The 19,879-nt window shown below is 36.1% G+C and overlaps 1 protein-coding gene across 2 annotated transcripts in view; it reads left to right on the plus strand.

Moving 5' to 3' along the window:
• The window catches only part of Svep1 (sushi, von Willebrand factor type A, EGF and pentraxin domain containing 1), a 235,937-nt gene that overhangs the window by 54,832 nt on the left and 161,226 nt on the right, over positions 1 to 19,879 (plus strand). The window contains exons 4-5 of one of the 2 annotated variants that reach the window (XM_004848137.3): positions 16,351 to 16,509; positions 17,268 to 17,447. In XM_004848137.3, the coding sequence (XP_004848194.2) occupies positions 16,351 to 16,509; positions 17,268 to 17,447 (339 nt within the window). The remainder of the gene's footprint in view (positions 1 to 16,350; positions 16,510 to 17,267; positions 17,448 to 19,879) is intronic. The other variant, XM_021261140.2, reaches the window with a different exon arrangement.

Here is a 19,879-nt window from a genome sequence, read left to right on the forward strand (position 1 = left end):
CTTTATGGCTGAGTAGTACTCCAATTTATAAAAAAACCACATCTTCTTTATCCATTTTCCAGTGGATGGTCACTTGGGCTGTTTCCAAGCTTTAGCTATTACAAACTGGGCTGCTATAAGCATGGGTGCACTTATATCACTATGCTATGAGTCTTTTAATTCTTTTGGGAAGATACCCAGCAGGGGAATAGCTGGATCAAATGGGACCTGTAGTCCTAGTTCTTTGAGGTATCTCCATACTGATTTCCACAGTGGTTGCACTAGTCTGCACTCCCACCAACAATGGAGAAGAGTTCCTTTCTCCCCACACCACTGCCAGCATTTGTTATTGGTTGATTTCTTGATGGCAGCCATTCTTTGTGGGGTGAGGTGGAATCTCAGTGTTGTTTTAATCTGCATCTCCCGAATGACCAGTGATGCTGAACATTTTTTCATGTATTTATTTTCTGCTTTTACTTCTTTGTCTGAGAAATGTCTGTTCATTTCAGGTGCTGATTTTTGAATTGGGTCTTTGAATTTGGGGGATCTGATTTTTTTCAACTCTTTATATATTCTAGATAGTAGACCTTTGTCTGAGGTGCAGCAGCTAAAAATTTTTTCCCACATTGTAGGTTGTCTCTTAGCTCTGTTGGTGGTTTCTCTTGCAGGGAAGAAGCTTTTTAATAAGATGAGATCCCAGTTGTTGATTCTTTGTGCTAGGTCCTGTGCTACTGAGGATTGGTTCATAAAGTCTTTCCCCATGCCAATGTCTTCAAGAGTTCTACCTAACTTATCTTCCAGCAAGTGTAGTGTTTCTGTCTTAATATTTAGATCTTTAATCCACTTCGATCTTAGTTTAGTGCATGATGATAAGTATGGGTCTAGTTTTAATCTTTGGCAAGTTGAAATCCAGTTTTTCCAACACCATTTATTAAACAGGCTATCTTTCCTCCAATGAGGGTGATTGGCTCCTTTGTCAAAGATGAGGTGTCTGAGTACGTCTGAAGTTGTTTCTGCATCTTCAAATCTATTCCACTGTTTCTGCATCTTCAAATCTATTCCACTGATCCTTGGGTTTGTTTCTTTGCCAGTACCATGCTATTTTTATCACAGTAGCTTTGTAGTATAGCTTCAAGTTGGGTATTGTGACACCCCCAGCCATGTCCCTGTTGCCCAGAATTGCTTTTGCTATTCTAGGTCTCTTCTGGTTCCAAATGAATTTTTGGATTGTTTTCTCTAGTTCTGTGAAGTATATTGTTGGAATTTCAATCGCCATTGCATTGAATCTATATAGTAGTTTTGGAAGTATGGCCATTTTCACTATATTGTTTCTTCCTACCCCGGAACAAGGGATGTCATTCCATTTTCTTATATCCTCCTCAATCTCCTTTTTCAAAGTTCTGTAGTTTTCAGTGTAGAGGTCTTTTTGTTCTTTTGTTTGGTTGATTCCTAGATATTTCATTTTTTTTGGATGCTATTGTAAAAGGAATTGTTTTCAGAATTTCTCTCTCAATGAGTCTACTATTTGTGTATAAGAAGGCTGTTTGTTGTTTTTTGAGTGTTGACCTTATATCCTACTATTCTACAGAATCTGTCAATTATATCTAGAAGACTTTTGACTGAGTTCTTTGGGTCTTATATGTAAAGTATCATATCATCAGCAAATAACGATAGTTTAACTTCTTCCTTTCCTATCTTTATTCCTTTTATTTCTTTCTTTTGTCTAAATACTGTGGGTAATGTTTCTAGAACTATATTGAACAGGAATGGTGATAGTGGGCATCCTTGTCTTATTCCTGATTTTAGCCTGTTTTCAGTTTTTGACCATTTAGTATAATGCTGGCTGTTGGTTTTTCATAGATAGCCTTAATGAGGTTGAGATAAAGACCTTCTATTCCAATTTTCTGTAGCATTTTTATCATGAATGGGTGTTGGATTTTGTCAAATGCCTTTTCTGCATCTATTGAGATGATCATATGATTTTTGTCCTTGGCACCATTAATAGAGTGCATTACATTTATTGATTTTCGAATGTTGCACCATCCTTGCATCACTGGGATAAATCTGACTTGGTCAGGGTGTATGATCTTCTTGATGACCCTCTGTATTCTGTTTGCCAGTATCTTGTTGAGGATTCTTGCATCTATGTTCATTAGGGAGATCGGCCTGTAGTTCTCTTTTGGGGTTGGGTCTTTCCCTGGTTTTGGGATCAAAATAACACTTGCTTCCAGGAATGAATTTGGAAGGCTTGCTTCCCTTTCAATTTCCTTGATGAGTTTAAAGAATATGGCAATAGTTCTTCTTTAAATGTCTTGTAGAATTCAGCAGTGAAGCCATTAGGACCTGGGCTTTTCTTTGTTGGTAAACTTTTTATTACATTTTTAATTTCACTTATTGTAATTGGGGTGTTTAGAATTTCTATATCTTCTTCATTTAACTTTGGCAATTCATATGTATCTCGGAATCTGTCCATTTCTTCTGTGTTTTCCATTTTATTAGAGTACAAGTTCTTGAAGTAGGTATTGATGATCCTCTGAATTTCTGCTGGGTCTGTTGTGACTTCACCTTTTTCATAAATTGCATGGATCTGAGCTTTTTCTTTCCTTTTTTTGATAAAGTTGGCTACAGGTTTATTGATTATATTTATTCTTTCCAAAAACCAACTCTTTGATTCATTAATTTTTTGTACTGTTCTCTTAGTTTCCATTGCATTGATTTCTGCTCTGATCTTTATAATTTCCTTTCTTGTATGAGCTTTGGATTTGTTATCTTCTTTTTCTAGGAGCTTGAGGTTCTGCATTAGGTTATTTATCTGAGTTCTTTCTGTTTTCCTAATATGGGCATTCACTGCTATGAATTTCCCACATAGAACTGCTTTCATTGTGTCCCATAGATTCCTATATGTTGTACTGGCATTATCATTTACTTGTAGAAACTGTCTAATTTCTTCTTTAATTTCCTCTGTGACCCATTGGTTGTTCAGGAGAGTGTTATTCAGTTTCCATGTTTTTGTGGGAGTTTTCCAACTTCTTATGTTATTGACCTACAATTTTATTGGACAATGATCTGATAATATACAGGGAGTAACTTCAATTCTTTTACATTTACTTAGACATGCCCTATGAGCTAGAACATGGTCTATTTTGGAGAATGACCTGTGTGCAGCCAAAAAGAATGTGTATTCTGATTTTGTGCGGGTGGAATACTCTGTAAACATCTATTAAGTCCATTTGTTCAATCACTTGGTTCAGTTCTAGTATTTTGTTGTTAATTTTTTTCTAAATTATCTATTTGTGATAGTGGGGTATTGAAGTCCACCGCTACAATTGTATTAGTGCTTATTTGGTTTTTCATGTTCATTAATATTTGTTTTGTATAGTTGGGGATATTCGTATTTGGTGCATATATATTTAGCACTGTCATCTCTTTCTCTTGGATTGTTCCTTTCACAAGGATGTAGTGACCATCTTTGTCTCTCTTAATTAGTTTTGGTTTGAAATCTACTTTGTCAGCAAATACAATTGCTACACCTGTTTTTTTCTGGGTTTCTGTTGCATGGAGAAATGTTTTCCATCCTTTTACTTTCAGTCTATGAATTTCATTTTGAGTTAAGTGTGTTTCTTGTATCTAGCATATTACTGGATTTTGCTTCTTAATCCTTTCTGCCACTCTATTTCTTTTGATTGGTGAATTGAGACCATTAACCTTGAGAGTTATAATTGATAGATATTGATTCATCCTTGTCATGATGTTTTACTGTTGTTGTCTCTTTTATTTCTTATTTTTCCCCCTTTCCCTTTAGTGTCTTACCTTGCCTAGTGGCTTCCCTCTGTTGGGCCTCATAGAGTTGTGACCTTCATTGTCTTTTTCTAGGATATATTGCTTAGAATTGTTTGGAGTGCTGGTTTGGTGTTCATGAAATTTCTCAGGTGTTCTTTGTTGTGGAAGTATCTAATTTCCCTATTGATTTTGAAAGATAATTTTGCAGGATACAACAGTCTGGGTTGGAAGTTATTTTCTTTTAGGGCTTGAAATACTTCACTCCAGGCTGTCTTTAATTTGAGTGTTTGTGTTGAGTTGTCTGCTGTGATTCTGATGGACTTCCTTTTGTAGGTGATTTGTTTCTTTTCTCTAACTGCCTGTAGAATTTTGTTCTTCTGTTGGGTTTCTGGGATCTTGACTATTATATGTCTAGGTGTAGATTTTTTTCAGTCATGGCTGGTTGGAGTTCTATATGCCTCACTTATTTGTATGTCAAATTCTCTACCTCTGTCTGGGAAGTTTTCTACTATTACTTCTGTGAACAGTCTTTTTTATGTGAATTGTACTTTCTCCTCTTTTTTTGTGGACTCCTATCAATCTTATCTTATTCTTCTTTGCATTGTCTAGAAGCTGCTGGATTGATTTCTCATGGTCCCTTACTATTTTTCAGAAATCTGTTTTCATGGTCCTTCACCCCAATCCTGTCTTCTATATCTGATATTCTCTTAGTCTGCTATGCATGTTTTCAGTGGAGTTTTTAATCTCCTGAATATCTGTTTGAATCTGCTTCATGCATTCCATTTCTTTCTTATGTTGGGCATTCATGGTTTCCATTTCTTTCTTATGCTGGACATTCATGGCTTCCAACATGTTTCTGAGTTCATCTATTTTTTATTTGTTTCTGTTCTAGAGCCTCTAATCATGTCTTTCACTCTGCTTACCATCTCTGTAGTTATCTGGGAGATTATTTCTGCTTTGAATTTTTGAGAGCCTCATTCATCTGTTTTATTATTTCCTGTGCTATCAGTTCAGGGTGTCCAGGTGGTTGATTATCAGACTTTTCCACCTTGTTTCCCCCAAAATTTGCCTTTTCTGGGGTGGAAATCTGAGTTTGTGACTTGCTTAAATGTCTTCTCAGTTTTGTTCTTGGTGCTGTCCTTGGTTTAGTTCCTGGGTTGATACTTTAAAGTTGCTTATTTTAAGTATCTTTGTTGCTTGTAACTAGAACCCTTGTGGAATGATTGTTTCTCAGAGGTGTCTTCCAGACATAGCTGCTCTTTAGGTTTTGAGCCGCTAATGGCCTGAGCCTGTGTCATTTTCATTATACCAGGAAGGAGAACTGATTAGATCAATAACAACAGCTTAGCCCAAGTGATACAATCAGCAACACAATAGCATCAAGTACCTCTTAGAAAATGACAATTTGTGTTAGTTATTAATCTATTACCTTTAACTGTGAATTAAATCAAAATCAAGGACCAACCCAACGTATGTTTATAGTGAATAAACTCTTCAATATAGCAACTTTACCCTTCAGAATGGGAAGTTAGAAGGAGTTGGGGAGGGCAGGATAGGTAGGTAGAAGGATAGGGGATGGTTAGCAGTGAGGCCAGAGGACACAGGTGAGAAAAGGAAAGAGAAGAAAAGAAAAATAAAGAAGAAATACAAATTAGGGGCAGAACAGGAACACAAAGGGAGTTGAAGAACAATGTGGAACAGCAAGGGAGTGAGGGAGAGAGAGAGAGAGAGAGAGAGAAAGGAAAGAGAAAGGAAAGAAAAAAGAAAAATAATATTTTTAAGAGTAGAAAGTGAAGGAAAAAAATTAAAAATAAGGGCAAAAAAATAGTGGTAATTTTGAAAATAACAAATAAAAGATAAAAATGAAGGGACTTCTTTAGGCTATGTCTCTTCTGTCACAATAGACAACATGGGCAGCAGTGTACAGTTATAAGTCAATGAGTCTCAGTAAGCCAGTCACAGACCCATGAGATTCAGGGAGATTTCTGGCTGCAAGTCCCAAGTTGAGCTCCGTGTCCTCCTGCAGGGTTGAACGGTGCAAGGTTCTATTGCAGGTTCCAGCTGCCTTTCCCCTGAAGATAGTCCAGGTTCTGATGGGAGGTGATGATCCCTCTAACTTACCAAGTACAGTGGTCTGGTGTGCCTTTACTGCAGAGATTCTCTGCATTTTTCCGGTGGGCTTCAGTCATCATCAGGGAGCCTGAGAGAGGCCCTCTCTCTCTTGTTCACATCTGCAGCTCAGGACAATGGCCTTTATGTCCCCTGTGCCTCTGTAGTGTGGAAGCAGGTAGCTGCACAGCCAAGAGGCCGGAGGCGGCAGGGGGAGGGGGGTGGCCGCTCTGTTGTGCTCCACAGGCGGCTGGTGGGCATGCCCAGGGGGTCTTTACCAACTCTTGGTCACAAGTAGGCATAGCCAGACAGAGCTGGGCTCTGGCTTGCCCAATTTTGATGTTTCTGGTACCCACTTTCCTTTCTAGTCTCACCTTTCTTTGCCCTCATTTGTTGGTGAATCCTCTTTTTTTCAAGTAGATCAAACCCTTAGTGCCTATGTTGGTTCCTCATGCTTTCACCCTGCTTCTACTCTTCCTCTCATGTCTATTCATGTTCTGCCTCATCTTTGAAAGCACTTTGACTAGCAAAGCCGATCCAACTACTCTACCACTTTCTCAAGACTGGATTATAGCCCTGCCCTGGTACTGCCATATGTTATGGTTTGGATTAGAAATGTCCCCCAACACTCATATGCTAAAAGCTTGCTTTCCAGCTGATGGGCTTCTGGGATGTGGTTGCATCATGAAGGTTCTAACTTCATGGGAAAGATTAATCCATTGATGCAATCATAATTTGGTGACATTATTAGGAGGAGAGATAAACAAAAGATGGGATCTAGTTGAATGGAATAGATCATGGAATGCGACCTTAGGCCTATATCTGGTCTCTAGCTCTTACTTTTGGGTTCTTTCCCCCTTTCTTTGCTTTCTAGCTGCCATGAGGTGAGCAGCTCTCCTCTGCTATACTTTTCCACCTTGATGTTTCTGCATTGCCACAGCCTAAAAACAATAGAGTCACCCAATCGTGGACTAAGACCTTCGCAAACATGAGCCAAAATAAGTCCTTCCTCCTTTAAATTACTTTCTCCACTTCTTGGTCACCATAATGAAACATACTATATGGTACTTTTCCTGTGTTTGTCTGTTTAAGACCAAAATTGGCAAAGATTGTTCTTTACTTTATCTTCTTTATCCCATTACCTGTTTTATCCTTTTCATCCCTAAACAGGGTCATGAATTTTACTTTTACAATTTGGTTACACACATGATCACCCATGTAGTAATGGAAAAATCAGTTCTCCAGTTAGTTACATAACTTAGAGAGGCTCATACAGTGTTGGAGCCAGTAATAATTTGCAAAATTCTTATTCTTACACCAATCCTCTGTACCATGCCCTATTTTAATGGATGAAATGGGAAAAAGGTGGTGATATGGTGAAATTTAATATGATGAAAGCATTGCAATTGCCAAAATACCTTCCAATTTTATTTACACACATATTATTTAGAAGATACTCCAGATATTATAATATGGGTCTATGAATGGAAACAACTATTAAATGACTGGAGTACTTCAAAGTGTGCTATACTAGACCACACAAATCATCAGAATGAATGCCAGCAAAATCAGGTCAGTCTGAATCACATCTTATGGATACCACAGAAGGAAATCATTTAAATCTGTTCATTGACTCCTTTAACTACTTACTGACTATCTCTTTAGGTACTGCGGCAGATACAATTGTTGTACAATGCTTTTCTTTAAGTATCTTATAATGAAATAGAGCTATGATTGCTATAAACAGGTCAGAATGTGTGTCATGAACCAAGTATTATGATTAATCCATTCTAAGCAACTGGGTTTAAAGAAAAACAAAACTAATGTGACATATGTGATATAAATGGTGTAGGAATTTTTTTAAATGACTATTTTTAGTTCTGGAAGTGGTGGGATTTGAACTGGATTTCAATGATAGGACTTGGACCATTAGAGATTGGGGAGACTACTGTGAAGAATAATAAGTCCAAACCTTCAGGGGCACTGGAGGTAGCTTATCTGGATGGGAGAGTAGGCTAATCTATAGATATAATGGATTCAAGGCAAGGAAAATAAGGTGGAAAAGTCGATTGTATTGACATTTGACTTACAGGTCACAGAGATGGTCTTTGGTCAACTGACAATGGTGATCCAATAAAGACTTTTGGATGGAGAAATAGAATGCTAAAAAAATAGTGCAGATAAAATATTAACTTGGTACCTGAATGTGAAACAGTATAAAACAGGAGCATGTATGGAAGTTATAGAACCAATGGATAAACTAATAAGGTCGTAATTTAGTGTAGTAACCATGGAAATAAAGGACAGCAATTGATGTAATCTATGTTGCCAAACTTCCACAGACCATAATGTCTTATTGAATATGAGACATAGGAGAGAAGAAAAGGAAAATATAAGAGGCAGCTGTGGCCTGAGATTTTACTTGTAACCTGTCACTCCTTATAGGACCCCATGTGAAACAAATTTGACAGACACCAAACTACATTCAGAATCTTTTTTTTTCATTCTGGCTGGTAAAGTCAAATTTTATTAGGTCTGACATATGTCAATTTCTTTAGGACAAGCTAACATTTAGTGAATATGTACCAGTACAGATGTAAAAGTTATTAAAGTATTTATGCACTGGTTGGCAAATCTGTTGTCCCAAGTTCCCTCTTACTCATATGACCCCTTCGTAGCACTACTGTGCTTTCCCATAACCCAGCATCCATACAGGGAATATCTGACAGATAAGTCAGCATGCAGAACCTGCTTTGCTGCTACACTGTGTGTTCTCACTGGTCAGTGATCAGGCTATGCTGGGTTATAATATTTTGAATATTATTCCTGCTATGGATAGAGTTTTCTCCCAGAAGCCTCTTAAATTTTTCAAGCAAATGAATTTCTACTGAGCCTATACATAGTAACTCCCCAGACAGAGCAAAACTAGGTTCAAATTGAAACCCTGTTGCACTGACATTCACAAGCCTTTATGTTTAAATAATGATTTACTGGTAATTTTTAAACTGTTAATACCCAGTGGCAAAAAGAATACAATTAAGTTTTGTATTTTCAATACTGATAATGAGAATAGAAAATAGTTCAACTATAATAGCTTCATGAGCTTAAAAAATTAATATTATTTTGTCTAAGAAAAAAAACTGAAATTGACCAAAGATTTAAGGAAAGAAGATGTTTCTATAAAAGTTGTTTAAAATTGTAAAAAAAAAAAAAACTACAATCAAGCTACATATCAAATATTAAAAGAATAAACCACACTGATTTAGCTTATGGTATATTTTATTTCTTTATATGATTCTGAGTTATTAGCTATTTTGGAAAGGAAAAATAGGGTCAGAGGTAATTTTAAAAATCTCCAGAGGACCTCTCCTAAAAGTGCAAGACCACAACGTCGTAATTATAAAACTCACATGCTTCATCCAGACTGTAAACACCCTAAGAAAATTAAGAATACAGAAGTCTTCATATGAATATTTCATATTCAGCCAGGTTGTATTTACATGTGAATCCGTATGTAAGTATATGCATTTTCTTTGATGATTTGCCCTTTTATACACACAGTCCTTTGAGGGTTTTGTTTTTTGATAAACTTGTGATCTTTCCCTCATCTCCTAACAAGTCTGAGCAAGGGCTTATATTTACAACATGGCATCCTGCAGTTTAGATGCCATTTGTTTTTACGGCACCACACTGGGTTCAAATTCACAATTTTGTGCAAATACTCCTTACTGCAGCCAAATGAGCTGACCCGTCAGAGGGACAGTGGCAGGGTGCTAATGTGCACCACATAGATTCTGATGTACAGATTTCAGGACAGTGGAAAGTCTCCTCTCCTAAAGGACAATTGCTGCCTAATAAAAAGAAAGTTCCTGTCCACATGCTTAGGTTCTTGTCCTATATTTGTGAAGGTGTTGGCTCAGCCTACGGGAAACTGATTCTCTTCTAAGTAAGTGGATTCCTGAGCTCAAAGTCCTAGCAAAAACATTTGTAGGAACAGATTCCCTACTCAGATCAGATCCATAAAATTGAAAAGCATGACACTGTAATAACAAAGAGCCTTTATCTAAAGGGCTACATGCTTCCCTGGTACCTGACCTAGACAGAGCAGAAATGAGGGGTTTAGAGTTGCTCATCTCCACAGGCCGCAATCATAATCCACATGAATGGGCACCCTTGGAGTTAGGTACTGTACAGCCAAATGCAGCTCATTCAAGTGCCCCAGCACTATACTCTAAAAATACGCATTAATCTTTAAGGTGAATTGTGGACAGAATAAAGGGTTTTAATTTTTATCAGAGTTTAAAAAAATTAAACTTACATATAAGGAGGAATTTTATAAAATGTAAGCCACTGTATAATCTATGTTATTAATATTAACAATTTAGTTAAGACTATTTTAAGTCTTCTAAGAAGTTAACATTTAATGGGCCAGATAGATTAAAGAGAATGGAGATTTATTTGTGTTTTACAAATTCCAGATTTGTTGATATTTTATCTACTTCAAAGAGTTGCATTGTCAGCTGAAAAAAATCTAATGTTAACACATGATAACTTCAGGAATCACACTTCCAGTAATAGTAGCTGATACCACCAACGTGTTTCTGAAAAGAGAAAGTGCTTATTTTAACAACAATAAAAGCAATTAAGAGGTCTGGAGATTTAGCTCAGTGGTTCTGGTGCCTGCCTCGAAAGCCCAAGGTCCAGAGTTTGATCCCCGGTACCAAAAATAAAATAAAATTTTTAAAAATGAACAAATAAAAGCAATTAAGAAATAGTAGTACGTTTCCAGATGAGGAAACATCCTTTTTTTTTTTAAATGCAGTAGCCCTTTAGCCAAGACTTGTGAAACTTGTTCAAACCTCAGATTTATTTCATGTCTTCAACTTTTGCTCAGTTTTGGATGAGGAATTTTCCCCCTTGGGAATCAAGGAAGTTGATTATACCTCTCCCACAAGAATTGTGCAATGCCTTTAAATGGTTTTCCTAAAGTCTGTTTTCCATTATCCTTCTGAATTTCACAATATATTTCCAAGTGTACTTTTGGATATTTTTATCCAAAACACTATTCTCCAGTCCTATAAATTCTTCATTATTCAAAAGATTTTGGAGAATAAAAAACATGAAATTACTTCCTTCTCAAGTAATATTACTTTTAAAATAAATTATAAAATCTATATCTGGCCTCTGACTACACCTATTAAAAGTTTCTTTAAGTTGCTTTTTAGTATTAGTCATTAATATTTCAAATATTAATTTTGAGAAGATCATTAGCTGTAACTTCTGCATGTTGTATGAAAAGAAGTCACTTGCCATTGACCCCAAAGCTTTTTAGTGGAAGATCCAAGAATTCAAATTTCCAAATCTAGATTGTCTAGACTCCAAATGTAATGACCTTTCACCTCACCCTGCATTACCCTTCCTGACTTCAGTACTCCCTCCTCCCATCCCAATCTCTTCTCCAATAGAGCTTGTTTTCTCTGGCCCTCCTTTGATTGAGTGACTGCCTGCTCAGGCAATGCGATAGACAATGGCCATGTCAAGGCTCTCTGCAAGCACAAGAGCATGTTGCCCAGGAGAGAATGAGATGGATGCATATTACATACAGTGTGATATGTCCCAGAGCAGAGTTCAGGGCTATGTGTTGGGTGGGGGGGCAGAAGTGCAGGGAAGACAATCTGTCTGAAGAAGTCGGGGCTTTGAAGGACAAGTTAGAGTCTTGAAGGATATTTAAGGTTCACTAAGAGGCCGGAATATATATATATATATATATATATATATATATATATATATATATATATATATATGCAAAAGCAGAAGCTAAGTGGAATATAGGAAAGGGGGGAAAAAGGAAGTAATATTTACCAAAGGCCAGAGTATCTGGCACAACAAATCTATGAAAAGTATAATTATATATTTTATGATGAGAAAATGAAGGGTTGGGGACATTATTGTAACATTTACTGAATGCCAAACTATATGCCAGGAATTAGTGCTTTTACTCACTTTATTTCAGTGAATCCTAACCAAAAAAAAAAATGTGTATGGAAAATACAACTACTATTGCACCAGAAAAAACAAAGTCACAGAGGAATTAAGTAAGCTGCTCAAATTCCCAAGTCTAATAAATGTGGTCGGAGTGGGGAAGGGGTATAGAACAACACCAGATTCTGGTGTTGATTCTGGCTGATTCTGAAGTAGGTTCTAACCAGGGTGTGCAATTCATTGGTTCGTTGTGACTGACAGAGGTGAAGAGAGATCCATGATGTCACTGTACTCCAGACTAAAGAATGAGGGCTTTATGCTATTGGCACAGTGTTTAGGTAGAAAGTGATTTAATTGAATTAACATTTTTGAAAAGCCTTCAGGCAGCAACATCTAAAATGGGTTAAAGGCAGAGATAAGAAAGATTGAGGGGCCAGTAATGAGGACTTTGTAAAAACCCAGAAGAGAGACATTGAGGTCACATAAGAGTAATACTGATGAAAGGAAGAAAATCAGGATATTTTTTAGGTAATTAGGTCCAAAGAACATGGTTTTCATTTGGATATTGGAAAAACAAAAGAGAGAAAAAAATAAGGAATCAAGACAATTTCCAATATCAAAGAACCAATAATCATGAAATGAGATCTGAAGTTATAGACATTGACTCTTTTATATATAATTGTATTTATTTTCACTTTTACCCAAGTAATACCTACTCATTGTAATGAAACTAGGACTTGTAGATCAGCAAAAATAAACTTGAAAGCCTCAGAATTCTACCCTGAATATGCAGCATGTACTGTATGCATAACCTTACAGGTTGTTTCCTGAATGTCTCATATATGTACTTATAAGTTTAAAAGGATCATACAATTCAGGTGAGTTTTAAATTTTTTACTCTTAACTACATAATTTGAATGACTGATGTCAAGAACTATTTTTTTATGGGTAATATCTCATTGGATGGATGGGTCAAAAGAATTTGACAGACCCTCTCTCTAAACATTTGTGTTATCATTAGTACTGTACAAAAAGGAATAACATTTAGGCTTACTTGATCATTTTTATTTGGGTCAAATTCTTAGAGGCAAAATGCAGTATTAAAGAGAATGCTCCAGTTGAGGCTTTTGGTGTCTACCCTCAAATTGTCCTACAGAAACTTCACACAATCTCAACAGTGTGGGAGAGAGCCAATTTTTTCACAGTAATTTTTACTCCTTAGTTATAAGTAAGGGTAAATAAGTTGTCCTATTATTGATCACTTACATTTCTTCTTTAGAAAATTTCCACTTCTTATTTTTTGTCAATTTTCCTATTAGAATATTCATATCTTTCTCATATATTGTTTCTCCTTAAAATAGTAACTTGATTCATCAAGATATTTTCAAATATTTTATATATCTTTGCACATCCAATTATTTTTTAAATAATATGTCTGATGTATTTTAGGTTTACATCTTACCAACCCAGTTAAATTAACTCTAATATTTACAATGATTGGTATATTTGGTTTTATTTGCTACCCTTGTTTATGGGGCTTTATTTTTCATTGTTTCTTGCTATTTCTTCTTTCTTTTAATTCATTAAGTTTATTAGTACATTTTAGGAAAACAAAGTCTTTGTAAATAGGAAGGGGTGGTGGGGTTGAAGGGAGGGCAAGGGAATGGGAAAAAATAAAAATAAGCTATTTCTTTTTTCTATGTATTTTTATTATTTAGATTTCCTTTATGCTTTCTTCTCCACTAATTTGGAGGTTATATTTTCTTTTTCTCTATTCATAGTTATGTACATTTTATGTACAAATTTGAACTTAGGTTTTTCTTTCCATTTTATCACATTAATGTATATGAAAAGAAATGAGAAATTTACCTTTTACTTTTTACCTATTTCCTAGTTTCTTCCATATTTTATTTTATTTATTTGTTTATTTTATTTTTTATTTTTTTGGTACTGGGGATTGAACTCGGTACCCTGTGCTTGCGAGGCAGGCAGCACCACCACTGAGCTAAATGCCCAGCTCTTTCATATTTTAAACATTTCTTCTTTAAACTATGCAAAGATTATTTTTTTCTTTGAGTATTTTTTAATAAAAAGATACTTTATTTTATATTTGTTTTAATTTTCACAATCATTGTAACATACTTAAAATTTACATGTTCTACACGTTTCTCAATATCTAGGAATTTACTAAATAACATTTTTCTAATTCTTGTGTTCTTTATTTTAATTTCTTTCTCACTAAATGAAATGTGTCTTTCTTTCCTAAAGCCATGCACCTTCTCCAATGACTTTCTTTTTCCTCATGTGTACAATGTCTTGCCCAATATTTTGAATATTTGGTGCTCATAGTACTTTTTTTACATTGGTATGTATCTTATTCCATCTTTTATTCTGGCACTTGTTTTTTGCACAGGAGAAATGAAATATCAGTTCGATTTCCCCATTTATAAGTATCTTGTTTGCCTTTCCCACAGTTTGTGATACTTTTCATTTATTCCAAGTGTGCCTTTTTAATTAATTTTGCCTGGAAATTGATGAGTATTTTTGTACTAAAACTTTAAGGAATAGTCTTTCATTAATATCATAACTATTATTCCTGCTAGGTCTACTTAGTTTTGTTGTTCTGGAACTATATGGATTTACTGTAGTGCCCAATGACATCTTTAATTTTGCAGGAATAATTTAAATTTTCCTTTTAATCTCTGTATTTATCTCAATCACTTTCTCTTACAGCTGCTGGCTTCTATTTAAAGGAGACTATATTGTCCTACACCTTTTTTGAGAATCCTGATGAAATATTTACTGAAATATTTATAGGAAGAAATATTCAACAGTATGAATAATTCAGTAATAATTCTATATTCACCAATATAATGCTTCAAAGGAATGTTCCCATTCTTTATGCTGAATTATTTTTAATAAGTCACATATCATTATTACTATTTTAAAAATATTCTTTTAAAATAGTTTCAAATTTATCCAGATCTAGAATTTTCTATTATATGTCATAGGACTATGGTATCTTTTTGTTTTTAAATATAATCAAGAGTTTTTGAAGCATTATTTTTTCAAATAATTATAACATGAATCTTATCTCTTAACTTGATTTCTTTGTACTACTAGTGTATTATACTGGGTTAACCTCAGCATCCAAGGGACTTGGAATTGAGACACATCCACCTGTTTAGTGGTGAAGAACGCAGCCTCTGGATCCAAGCTGTCTAGGTCTCCCCTCTGACAGTCAAGGTGTAACTTCAGCAAGTTACCTAACCTCTTAGAACTTTAGTTTTTTCCTCTATAAAATGAGATTAATAGTGTTACTTAGTTTATAAGAATAATACTATTAGCTACTTCATAGGTTTTTAAGGAGGTTAAAAAGATAATGTTTGTGAAATACATAAAATAGTTCCTGGAACATAATTAATGCTATATAAATATTTAGTTCTGTTTAAAAAATACTAGCTCCGTCACCTTCTAATTGAATAACTTTAGTCAAGTCATATCTCTCAGCCTCCTTTTTCTCATCTTCAATGGATATAGTACTAATAAAATTAGTGCATATGTTTATCATATTAATAACTTTTAATACTCTTAATAACATGTAAAGATTAAATGAGACAATTGGTATAAAATATCACCACATAGGTGCACATTTCTTGGCTGCTTTTTTTAAATAGACAAGTGCATGTTGGGACTATGCTACATTTAATTGACTTAACTGAGCATGGCAAGCCCCTTTCTTCTTTTCATAAATTTCTTATTTTTGAGTTATTTTATAGATGCGTAGCCCCAGAGGGATGAAGTTACAAATTCAAAGACACAGTGTCAATGCAGAGGGAAGATTTAAAGCAAGGTCAATTAGATTCTGCTTTTAATCTTTTTTCCCATGAGACTGGAAAATGCAGGGTCTTTAAATCTGTTTTCTTCAAAAGGCCTAGTTGGATTAGTTCCCTCAAGCCTTTGCTTTCTCCTCATCCTCTGTCAAGTTCTTTGAACAGAAACAAGGGGCCAAGTGCTTTTTGCATATCAACCATTACTCTTCTCTCTGCTGGGCAGTGTGTATTGTGTGGGGGTGGGTGGGGTGTGTGTGTCTGGGTGGTAGAGATAGAGCTCCACAGGGTAGGGGTGATTAAATATGGTGGATACCATTTATACCAAGATTTGTTTAATCTGTTGAGGGTCATTAATTCCTTCTAGTCCCTTGATGTATGTTGCTGTTTTGAATTTTCCCACAAATCAGCCCAGACATGTCAGGTTGTGTTGTGTTCTGTTGCGATGGAAACTAATTGTGGGACAGACACAGGAGGCCTTCATGACCTGCATATAACAAACTGCATCACTCTTTTAAAAAAATGTTAGTTTCTATTCTTGCTTGAGTTATATTATTATTTCTATGAAAAGCTCTTGTTTGGCATTTCTTTCCCTACTTAGTTTCAAATATTTTGTTAACTCTTAAGTGATGTACCACATAACACGGTCTCCCTGGCTGTCTGCCCACAGCTTGCCCATCAGGGACATACAAGCCTGAAGGTTCTCCAGGAGGTATTAGCACATGCATCCCCTGTCCTGATGAAAACCACACCTCTCCACCGGGAAGCACATCCCATGAGGACTGTGTCTGCAGGGAGGGATACCAGGCCTCTGGCCAGACTTGTGAAGGTAAGACCACTGCAAACAGGTAATAGCAAAGCTGATCTCTGTGATAGAAAAAGTGGTGTTTGCACTCAGTTCATTTAGAATAATCTTTAATATTTATTTCCTTAATCATATGGGGGGGGTATTTGCTTTTATTACATAGCATTTAGTATCATTGAACACATACATCATGCTACAGAAAAAATTGATCTGAAACCCTAGGAGTAATCTAATCATGAGAACAGAAAAAGTTAATACTAAAATGAATGAAAAGAGAAATATTTCAATTCTAACCATAATCTGAGTAGCCAATGAGCTTAGATTGGCCCCAATGATAGTTAACTTCATTTTAAAATGCTTTAATATGTGTCTTGGTACCCTTATTTGTTCATACCATCTTAATTAAGAGGGAAAATACCTAAACGGCATAGTTATGGTCAAGAACGAGGGATTGGAGTATAGCTTAGGGTTTAACATATGTGATCCCTTAAGTTCAGTCCCAAGCAGCACCTCCCTATGTAGATAGCAAAAAAAAAAAAAAAATTAAGCTTAAAAATATTTAGTTTGCATTTAAAATTTATTCTGTAATAAATACCCAACAGGAGTCAAATCTAAGGATTGTTCTTCCTAACATACTCTTAGGAATTCCAATGCAGTAAATAGGAAAGCTTTGGGGAACTGAAAAGTCTGTGTAGCATATGCCCTTAAGCAAAGAAAAGAAAGAAAACATTCCACGGACAAAGCCTGAACTTGCTTTTAAATTTTATTTCTATAAATGCTAGCTGTCCACTGCCCTCCCTTGAAGCCTCCTGAAAATGGTTATTTTATCCAAAATACTTGCAACAATGACTTCAATGCAGCCTGTGGGGTCCGATGTCACCCTGGATTTGACCTCGTGGGAAGCAGCATCCTCCTGTGTCTACCCAATGGTTTGTGGTCTGGTTCAGAGAGCTCCTGCAGAGGTATGCAAACTGCCAGTTCATGTTGGTTACTGATTGTCTTGCTTGATTTAAACTCTAATGGACTGGTCAGTTCTTTGTTTCCTTTTTTAGACCACAGGAAGGGAAAAAGTTATAAGAAATTTGAAGGCAGAACTGCTAAATTCAATTGACCACGTCACCATAAACTATATCTTTTATATTTTGTGATGAACAAGCAAAAGAAAGACTTGTCTGGGAACTAAATGGACAGTTTACTCAAACTTCAAATTTCAAGAGCCAAGACATAGTGCCAAAGACACCAAGACATGGTGCCAACTTTGGGGATAGTAAGGATGGAGGCTAGATGCCAACCATAAATGCCGGAGTTTGAGAACACACCAGGACCCTGCAAGAGGAGCAAGTAGCCAGCTGGTATATCTTTAGCCTTCACTTGGGGTCCTATAGAAAGTGGAGTATGTGCTATGATGAAATCCCCAGGAGCTAGAGAGGCCAGAAGAAAAGAGGAAGTACCAAAGGCAGGGCCAGAGGTTCTGAAATCAAATACTATACAGAGAAACAACAAATAAAGCAGCTGTCTCCAGCAACTACTTTCCTACTTCTTACAACTGTCACACAGCCAACTTCCTATGGGTTCACAAATAGTGCATGAAAGGAAGATTTTCAAAGGGAAGGTAAGAGCGCAGCAACCCAAAAACTTGAGGACCTTTCACCAAAGCCCCTGCCCATGAAGTTTTTTCATACAGCATACCTGTTTATATTTTTAAAAGTTGTTGATTTTCTGAAGGTCATATTTAGTTGGGTATCCTGCTTGGTTGGCTTGTCCATCACTAAAGCTGTTGACCTTACCCCCAGCACATGCCTTGGGGCATTCTTTAGCAATACTCTATGAGGAAGATTTCACTCCTTCAAAACCACAAATCACCAAGCTCACTGAGTAAGGAGTTCTGTCTTCTGGTGTTCTCTTGGATCCCACGCTCACAAAGTAAACCCACCTACTCACCAATCCAAGATCTTTTGTAAAGCCAAGAGATACCTCTTGTTTCTGTTCAGCTATTGATAGTTGGTCCACCTATAAATAATGTATTTGCCTAAATCAGGTCCCAATCCAGAGCTTTATCTAGTCCTATAAAAAGTCAAGGAGAAATAAAGAGAATCAGCAGATTGAACAAAGACAAGCAGAAAAGGGGAGGAGTAGAATCTCTAAGATTCAAAGGTGGTTATTACTGTTTTGCTAAAATAAGACCAGGATTCCAAAGAATGGGAGAAATCTGAGAACAAAAAGATAGAGAGAGAGAGAGAGAAAGAGAGAGAGAGGAAAAGGGAACTAACTACTGGCACAATAAATGGACATCATTATTATAAAAGCCAAATAAATAAATTTAGAAAAACCAACTCTAGAAATTCATGTGAAAGGAGCACAAAATTTCAAATATAGCAAAATTATGAATGAATAAAGTGACAGAAGAATAATCACAGGCAATATTCTTCTCATATTAAAAATCCAGAGAGAGAATGGAGTAGAAAAGAAGCAGTAATAGAAGATCAAAGAATATATGTCCAAGCTGAAATCTTGAAAATAAATGCACACAACCAAAATCTTTTGTATTCAGTTTAAAATCACTTAGTGAATGCCAGAAAAAAATTATTAAAAATAGACCAATGTCTGGAAATAATCTTAGTGAAATTTCTGAATATCCTGAAAAAGTAGAAAATTATGTCTGTTGGATAGTTGAAAATAATATCACCTACAAAGGAAAAGGAATCAGAATAACCTTGGGAGTTTATTGGCTATTTTAAAAATGTTAGAAGATACGAATGTATTTCTGGGATTCTGAAGGAAAAGAATTAGATCCAAGATATCCAATCTCACACAAGCTATTATTTATGGGGGAGGGCAAAGCAAAGACCGTCACTAAAGCCATAAATGTGGCTGTACCTCTCAGGACGCTGCCCCTTTTTGGGCTTTGTCCCATAGCTCTGCCTTTGATCTTGGTTCTAAACCTTTCCCTGTTGCCAAGCTCCTCAGCCTGAAGGGCAGCATGACCCCTATAGGAGCATGTTCTTCATCCCAGGCTTCTCACTGTGTGTGGCAGTCACTCAGTCACCAAGTACATTATGGCACAAGTGATTTATTTCAGTGATCAGACCTTACACAATTTTAGAAGGAGATTGGAAACAGAAGGTGCAAAATAAAAGTTGGAAGCTCAAGTTGTTCCTGACAATGCAATCTTAGAAATCAAGTGTGCACAGTTTTGGGTGTGAAACTGCAAAGGAAAATTGGGGAAATCAAGAACCCTCACCTGTGTGGCTCCATAGCAGGCTGTGAGTGTGGGGCCTCTGTTGGTCAACAGGGTCCTGAATCAGGACATGGAACAGAGGCAGAACGAGTTGAGCTGAAAGCCACTGGGCCTCTCTGCATTTGTCCATCCTTGAATCTGACCACAGTAGCCTCT

The sequence above is a fragment of the Heterocephalus glaber genome, unplaced genomic scaffold, assembly GCF_053883595.1.
Source record: "Heterocephalus glaber isolate CG9 unplaced genomic scaffold, H.glaber_assembly_v1.0 deba00001481, whole genome shotgun sequence".
Taxonomy (NCBI): domain Eukaryota; kingdom Metazoa; phylum Chordata; class Mammalia; order Rodentia; family Bathyergidae; genus Heterocephalus; species Heterocephalus glaber.